This window comes from Buceros rhinoceros, unplaced genomic scaffold (genome assembly GCF_000710305.1).
Source record: "Buceros rhinoceros silvestris isolate BGI_N320 unplaced genomic scaffold, ASM71030v1 scaffold1179, whole genome shotgun sequence".
NCBI classification, from domain to species: Eukaryota; Metazoa; Chordata; class Aves; order Bucerotiformes; family Bucerotidae; genus Buceros; species Buceros rhinoceros.
The window spans coordinates 8,518-17,196 of NW_010433044.1; the positions used below are offsets into that span (position 1 = coordinate 8,518).

Below are 8,679 nucleotides of genomic sequence, written 5' to 3' on the forward strand. Positions count from 1 at the left end.
CCTTATAGATCTCTGCCGCAAACAGTGACCTGGTGAACACCTGGTTCCTAGCATCGTCCGAACCTGTGGGAGGACCTTGTCTGGTGTGAAAGCTGCTGGTGTACCTGTTCTTGGGAGATAGCATTTGTCTCCCACCTGGAGTCCTCCTGAGATACAGGTTTGCATGAAGAGCGGAAATTCCAGCAGCTTCTCAGATAGTTCTGAACACCTAGTGTGGAACAGGGACCCTAACTCCCTGCAGCAATAGTAATATCCAGCATTTGCATACAAACCTAGTAGGTACAGATACATGGCCGGTAGGTAGGAATATTGCATCCTAGGCCCTCACCTCCTGAAGGGCATCTGAAACATATTTTCTACAGGTGGATCTTCTGCTTACTAGCCAAAGGAGTAGTCTGCCCTCCGTGTTGGGAGTTGGTCCACTTTACAGACGCGGGTTGTTACGGACAAGCTGACAAAGAGTGAACTGGGTAAGCTGACAGTGAGGTGGATTGAAAAGTGGCTGAGCAAATGGGTCCAGAGATCATTCCTTCTCCTGCAACAGCCGTCCTTTTGAAAATCTTTCACTCTGCCAAGTGAATCTGCTCCAAAGATGTCTAGGTAGGCTGGGTGTAGATGTATTTCTTACCAATTAAGTGGATGTGGATATATTTCTTGACAATTCTTTACGTAGTCCTTGGAAGGTAAATTACTTATGTGGATTTGATTCCCTTTAGAAGGATTTCAGGTGCACTTACCTCTCTCTTCTTTGTAGGAAATGTATACATTTATCTTAGAAAACTGCATCAAATTTCTCCCATCATGCAGGAAACTGACAGTTACCTTGAGTGCAAGTAAGAAGTGCTGAATAGCTTTATTAACTCCTACACAAATGCTTACAAAGTGTTACAGGGACATCTTTACTTGAAGTAAATTGTTTTTATTTTTTTTTTATGGCAGCGTTACCTACCCGTAGTTACTGAAAAGGAAATGTTCAAGTGTTTGATCTGGATGTTTGTCTTGTTCTGCAGCTCTATAGCAGGTATGTTTCTGGATTATTACCACCTGTCTTGCCATAAGGAAGTTTTCCAAAAGGTGACCTTCTCTGAATTAAATTTCAAAGAGTTCTGGAAATGAAAAAAATGTGTTTTAAAAATAGAATTTAGTAGGTGATAGACTAAGTTGTGTACAGTGTAGAGAGAAAAATAAATTTATTGCACTCTTGATGTCCTCTTGTTGAATATTAATTGTGATCACGATATCCTGGATTTGTTTTCTTTTGTATTTAAAGTATTAAAAAAGCACTTTCAAACTTACTTTGTTAACTATTTTTCTGTGGCACAGGATGTAGAAGGAGAATCTGTATCTGGAAGTCAGATCACAGTTCAATTCTTGTTGAGTTGTAAAGGCTGGTAATTTTGGAGATCTGCTGATGGAACAAACCAGCGTTTATGTAATACATAAAGACTTAAAATGCAGTTAATGTTTACTGGTTTTGCTGTCAAATATTACTTATTCAGAGGTTCATGCAATGGCTACTAATGTACTCCTTCCAAATTTTAAGTCACCTAGTAATGTGTGACTGTTGTTTTTTTTTTTTTTTAATTATTTTTAATGTGGTAGTTCCAGTCAGTTTAAGCTCTCAGAGGTAACTGCTGAAGTTGAATGAGCAGGTAATTCCACACTCTGTCCACCTCTTATCTCCTTCTCCTTCCACTGGAGTGCCTGTTTGTGTGGCTAGTGGTGAAGCAGTGAGGAATTTGATCGCGAGGACCATACTATTTTTTGCCAAGCTTTTATATTTTGTTGCTATCCGTTTCCTTTTGGTTCGCTATGCAGGTACTTCTTGTGGCACGCAAAGGGGGTAACAGCAGTGAATGAGTGGTTAAGAATTGAAAGTGCTTCTTGTGACAACAGTGTCACTTTAAAGTTACTAAGTTGAATAGTGAAGAAGAAGAATCACAGGGACATTTTGAAATTATGACTTTGTGACCATAAGTGCAGGTTCATGTGCAATTTATCACATATAGCTTAACACACAACAGTATTTTATTGCGTAATGGTATTTGTGTCTTAAACTGTTTGGGGATTACATTGAAGAGGGGTGCATATGTTTGTAGAAGCTTGAACAACAAATTAAACAGGGCAGGTAATTGCTTACAAAATGACATACTGTAAAATTTGTGCAGTAGAGTGTAAAATAGTCAGTCACAGATTTAAAAGGCAAGAAACTCTCCATTTCCAGTTGAGGGGGGATTGAAATTTCTTCGTTATTTCTGGGAAGGAATAGAAACATCATTCTTATATAATGCCTATGGTAATATACTAATTAATGTGAATTGAGTTTCCAGCCAGCAATATCTGATTCAAATGACTAACAGCATTTTATTTGAACTACATATGAAAAAAATCAATTGAGTTGAAATTTCTTCGTTATTTCTGGGAAGGAATAGAAACATCATTCTTATATAATGCCTATGGTAATATACTAATTAATGTGAATTGAGTTTCCAGCCAGCAATATCTGATTCAAATGACTAACAGCATTTTATTTGAACTACATATGAAAAAAATCTAATTAAATGACCAGTAGATAACAAAATAAGTTATCAGTTTTCCACTGGTATTTTAAAAGTAATTAGGTTATATCTTTGTTTTTGTTTTTAGATGAAAACTCTATCAGAGATGCTGACATTTTTCCTTCATCTCCTGAAATTGAAAGGGGATCCACCCTGAGACTATTTTGTTTTCTTGGAAAACGCTACGCACCTCACAGAAATGCAAGCCACATCATCTGGAAATTGAATCATGAATTGATTGCTCGGGAAAACTATAACATTGTGAATGAGACTGTATCTAGCGTAACCATCCGTAATTTCACTCACAGCAAAGCTCGTTTGAAGTGTTTTACTAAGTACTTGGGCGAGGAACAACTTTTGGTTCACACTGAAGTTAAATCTGGCTGTAAGTAGAAATTTATACAAATTAATTTCAACATTTTTAAATAACTTTCTGTAAAAAATTTCAAACAACTACTTTTTTTTTTTCTTTTTTTAGCTTGTGGCATTGTAAGACACCTGTATTCAAGTTTCTCCTTTTTTTTCTGAAATAAAGCATGAAATTTCAGGCATTCCTTATTGATACTGGTCCATAATACCTCTGACCCTGACTTTTGGCCAGCTGAAGTGAGTGAAGGTTTTCTGTTGAGTTCAGAGGGTACTGGGTCTGTCCCTGTGGTTATGTCTTTTGTCTAGCCTAGCCAATTTTAGCTTTCCCCAGGGAGGATTTCCTCTGTAATCCTCTGTTTGAAAGAAATTATAATTACAGTCTCTTTTGGAGAAGGTTGCAGGATAAATATGCACACAAAAGGTTATTGAACAGATGAAGTCCAGATTATACTAATGTGTGCTTGGGGGTCCCATTCTACTGAGGAATCAATAAATGCAGAAAAATACATCTGTGGAATGAAATCCAGCAGAAGGTATTGCCTGTCCAAAGTTTAGTGTGTGATAAGCTTGTCAATAAAAGAAAGATCTTTTCAGCATTGTAGTAACTGGGACAGCAAAGTACTGTTTTGGAGAGAGGGCTTTTTCAACCAGTTAATTTCACTGGGCGCTGTTCTCCTCCTTTCCGCTCACATTTTTTCTGTCTAGTGAAGAAGTCTGGCTTTAACAAAGAACTCTTTGAGGGTGTTACATTTTTATGGACAACTGTAGAGATTGCAGGGGGTTGTTCCTTTGCACGATCTTGCTCATAAGATAAAGAGTCCAGAATTAGTGATCTCTTCAAGGTCATATAGATAGGTTTTGTAGGAAGTTGTTGCCTAGGGGAAGAAAGAATAGTTGTGATTTTTGGTTTTATAAGGACTTTTGAGGGCAGTAAGAAATTATAATATGAAGTGCTATGCAAGACTCTTAGTTAAATTTGCCATAATCTGCTTTTTCACTAATAAAAAGAGTTGTACATTAAAACTAAAGTTCCCAATTTTTACTGGACTCTTTTAAAACATTTTTCATTGTAGTTCCCCCAGACACGCCAGGAAATATTTCCTGCATTTATTATGTTGATGATAAACTCACCTGCACCTGGACTTCAGGAAGAGAAACAGGTCTCAGCACAAACTATACTCTTTACCGAAAAATGTAAGTATATAGGATGTATTTGGAACTGGGTTGCTGGGGTGGGACCACCAGCTCCCTTTAAAAAAACCACATGGAAACGTCTTGGAGTTCAGTATCGTGTCATTTCCTCGGTAAATTCAATTAATATGGGCTTGGTGATTGTTGAAAAAGTTTCAATCTGATACCTTTTTAGTATGCTGTATGTAGGAAACGAACGTTCTCGGCTCAGTATTCAGTAGACAAGTGTTTACATCAGAATTGGCATTCACTTGTTTCCTTGAAGTAACAGTGCTAGTTAGATCAAAGGCCGAGTGAACCTATGTACAAATGGAGGATGGAGGCTCTTTTTCAGAGTGCACCCAGAAACTTTCTGTGTAACTAGCTATCTTGCTTTGGGTAGGTAAAAAAAATTATTTCCTCCTCTACTTTAAACAATTCCAAGTTGAAACTGCTGAAGCCCCTGTTACTCTGCTTGACACCAGCAGGATTTAATCCAGGGACCTTTGGGGTCGAAAGGTTTCAGTGAAAGAATCCAGAGTTAGTTGTCCTTTTTGGATTGCTCGTGTCTGAGGATTTGTATTTACAAATCATGTAGCGCCATGCTTTCTAGTGATTTTGTGACTCTCTTATAGGAGCTTAAATACTTGAATTTTGAAATTTGTTTAGGAGCTGAATTTTTCAGTTCCTGTGAAAATGGTGAAATCAGTGTTGTTCAAAGGGAGATCTCAGATACAATTTTGAGGGTGATGGCACAGATTTTTTTCCAAATATACTTGTCAATCTGTTCTTCATAACAGTGCTGCTTGTAGTGCTCTTTTTCTGCCTAATCAAGACTCTGTGTAATATGATTTCGTGAAGAGTTTCTGAAATGTCTAAAATCATTCTTGAGAACTGGATGGAATTCAGACTCCGAAGGAAACATTTTCTTATATAAATCATGCTAGCATATGGTACCTTTTCGATTTAAGTGTTAGGGCAGGAAAACTTCTTTAGTTTTATCTCCATTTTAGGCTTGAAATTTTAGGCTTCCACCTTCATTAGGTGTAACTTTCATACTCCTTCTAGTGTTTCTACGTTTTATAACTTAGCATGTGAAACCACAGATAAGAACAGCTACTGAAAGTTTCAGTAATGTTCCTTCCTCTACCAGCACAAATTCTTCTTTAACCTCACAGTGAATTGCAATGCAAAACTATTTCCAGTAAAAACTAACCACTGATTTAAAGCCAGGTAACTGCCCAGCTGAGTTTGCTGTGTGACTACAAAAGCACTGGTACAAGGTGGCAGAGGGCTGTGGATGGAAACAAACAGCTGTGCATGTTAGGGAAGGTAGGACTGCTTCCTTTCGCAGCAGCGCAGGCTTAATGCTAGCTTTAAAATATTAATGAAATACCAGTCTCAAACTGGTTTTTTTGAGTTACACAAGTTACCTGTTTACCGCATAGTGTGAAATATGAACACAGGCCCCATATATGAGTTTTTATTAGTTGAAGAATTTCTCTGTGGGTTGGTAAAATGAAACAGATTTTACTCGTTTTGCATCCCACGCTACTGTACGTGCTGTGAAGACAGTGTACTTTCAGGGTGTTCTTTCAAGAAAACCAGTCAGATTTCTGTTACCTCGTAATAGCTTGGCAGTGGTACAGTTCGGCCTTTCCTTTTTCTGTGTTTAAAAGATGGATAAAAGCTTGTTATCACACAGTTCCACGTGGCAGGTGTTACTAGCTGTATCTATCTATCTATATGTCCTAGTTTAAGATAAAGAGTGCTGGTTTGTTTTGATTGCCGTATGAAACAAACCAATTAGAGAAAAGCAGGGCACGTCACGATGTGACCACTGCTGTTGCTCGAGGGATCGTGACGGCACAGAATACGAGGCCAACGGCCTGCTGCTGCTTCAAGGGCACGTGAGCTGCAGAGCAGGCCCAAGCAGAAGGAACACTTCACCAGAAGAATGGCTGCTCCAGTCTCTAGTGAACCGTGCTGCGGCCCGAGGACCAGCTTCTGTGATGAAGGTACCGTAATCTGGATGGACCCAACCAGACTGATAGAGGACCACACGTAGGCATGAGAGGGGCCCTGCCTCTAGCCAGGTGGAGGAAAGGGATAATCGAGTGTGTTGGACGGTGTGGATTTGATGGCCTGGCACTTTAGAACCACAAGGGTAGAAAGCCCTGGTAGATACAGGTGCCCAGTGTACCTTATTACCGTCGAATCATAAGGGAACTGAATCTGTCACCTTCTCCAGTGCGACAGGAAGCTCACAAGAGCTGACATTATTGGTAGCTGAGGTGAGCCTGCCTGGTCATAACTGGGAGAAACACCCGATTGTGACTGGTCCAGAGGCTCCATGCATTTTAGGTGTAGACTTCCTCCAGGAGGGGTATTTTAAGGATCTGAAAGGCTATAAATGGGCCTTTGGGGTAGCAGCTGTGGGATTCATTGGTATTGGCCAGCTGTCTCTCTCACCCAAACTTTCGGATGACCCTTTCATTGTGGACCTACTAAAGGTGGAGGATCAAAAGGTGCCTGCTGCGTCCATCACCGTTCATTGCTGGCGATACCGTGCTAACCGAGACCCTCTGCATCCCACAGAGAAGATGATTTGGAAGTTAGAAAGCCTGGATGTCATCAGCAAGGCTTGCTCACCCTCCAGCAGTCTGGCCTGTGCGAAAGCCTAATGCGGGCTGTCGTGGCCTAAATGAAGTGACACCACCGATGAGTGCTGCTGTTCCCGGTGTGTTGGAGCTTCAGTACCAACTGGAGTCCCAGGCAGCAAAGTGGTATGCCACGATAGATGTTGCTAACGCTTTCTTTTCCGTTCCCATAGCACCTGAGTGCAGGGCACAGTTTGCCTTCACCTGGAGGGGTGTCCAGTACACCTGGACCCGACTGCCCCAGGGGTGGAAGCACAGCCCAACCATCTGGCATGGGCTGATCCACGCTGCGCTGGAGAAGGGCGGAGCCCCTGAGCATCTTCAGTACATCGACGATATCATTGTATGGGGTGATACAGCAGAGGAGGTTTTTGAGAAAGGTGGTAAAATAATTGACATTTTGGTAGAAGCCTTTTTTGCCATTAAGAGAAGTAAGGTTAAGGGACCTGCCCAAGATATCCAGTTCTAGAGAGTTGAATGGCAAGATGGATGCTGCCATATCCCTACGGATGTGGTCAGGAAGATCACAGCCATGTCTCCACCTACTAACAAGAAAGAGATTCAGGCGTTCTTAGGAGTTGTAGACTTCTGGAGGATGCACATTCCTGGGTATAGCCAGATTGTGAAACCTCTTTATGATGTAACCCAGAAGAAAAATGATTTTGCATGGGGCTGTGATCAACAGCAGGCCTTTGAATTAATAAAAAGAGAGATAACGAATGCCATGGCCCTGGGATTTTGTGAACAAGACCAGAAATTAAAAACATTCTCTATACTGCTACTGGCGACTGTGGTCCCACCTGGGGCCTGTGGCAGAAGGCACCAGGAGAAACTCATGGTTGTCCCCTAGGATTTTGAAGTTGGGGATATAGGGGCTCAGAAGCCCATTATACTCCTACGGAGCAGGAGATACTGGCTGCCTATGAGGGAGTCAGAGCTGCCTCAGAAGTAATTGGCACCAAGGCACAGCTCCTCCTAGTTCCCCGACTGCCAGTCCTAGGTTGGATGTTCAAAGGGAAGATAGCCTCTACCTGCCATATCGCTGATGCTATCTGGAGTAAGTGGACCGTCCTGATTGTACAGAGAGCCAGGATAGGCAGTTCTGATTGCCCAGGTACCGTGGAAGCCATCACCGACTGGCTGGAGGGAGAGGACTTCAAGATGCCACTGGGTGAAGTAGTGGCTTGTACGTGCATATAAAGACCTCTCGGATCAGGAGGAGCAATATGCTCTTTTCACTGATGGATCCTGCCGTCTTATAGAAAACCAGCAGAGATGGAAAGCTGCCCTATGGAGTCCTATGCAACAAGTTGCAGAAGCAGCAGAAGGAGAAGGTGAATTGAGCCAGTTTGTGGAGGTCGAAGCCATCCAGCTGGCCATGGACATTGCTGAGAGAGAGAACTGGCCAAGACTGTACCTGTATACAGACTCCTGGATGGTGGCGAATGCTTGGTGGGCAACAAGTTGCAGAAGCAGCAGAAGGAGAAGGTGAATTGAGCCAGTTTGTGGAGGTAAAAGCTGTCCAGCTGGCCACAGACATTGCCAAATGAGAGAGGTAGCCAAGACTGTTCCTCTACACTGACTCCTGGATGGTGGCAAGTGCCTTGTGGGGATGGCTGAAGAGGTGGCAGAGATAGGCAGTTCTGATTGCCCAGGTACCGTGGAAGCCATCACCGACTGGCTGGAGGGAGAGGACTTCAAGATGCCACTGGGTGAAGTAGTGGCTTGTACGTGCATATAAAGACCTCTCGGATCAGGAGGAGCAATATGCTCTTTTCACTGATGGATCCTGCCGTCTTATAGAAAACCAGCAGAGATGGAAAGCTGCCCTATGGAGTCCTATGCAACAAGTTGCAGAAGCAGCAGAAGGCGAAGGTGAATTGAGCCAGTTTGTGGCGGGACAAGCTGTCCAGCTGGCAACA

At 42.0% G+C, this 8,679-nt stretch overlaps 1 protein-coding gene across 1 annotated transcript in view; it reads left to right on the forward strand.

Annotated features, from left to right (window-relative positions):
* Positions 1 to 969: 969 nt before the first annotated feature.
* Positions 970 to 8,679, forward strand: part of IL31RA (interleukin 31 receptor A) — a 28,286-nt gene continuing 20,576 nt past the window's right edge. The window contains exons 1-4 of the mRNA XM_010143960.1: positions 970 to 1,021; positions 2,647 to 2,943; positions 4,001 to 4,121; positions 4,856 to 4,875. Of these exons, the coding sequence (XP_010142262.1) occupies positions 970 to 1,021; positions 2,647 to 2,943; positions 4,001 to 4,121; positions 4,856 to 4,875 (490 nt within the window). The remainder of the gene's footprint in view (positions 1,022 to 2,646; positions 2,944 to 4,000; positions 4,122 to 4,855; positions 4,876 to 8,679) is intronic.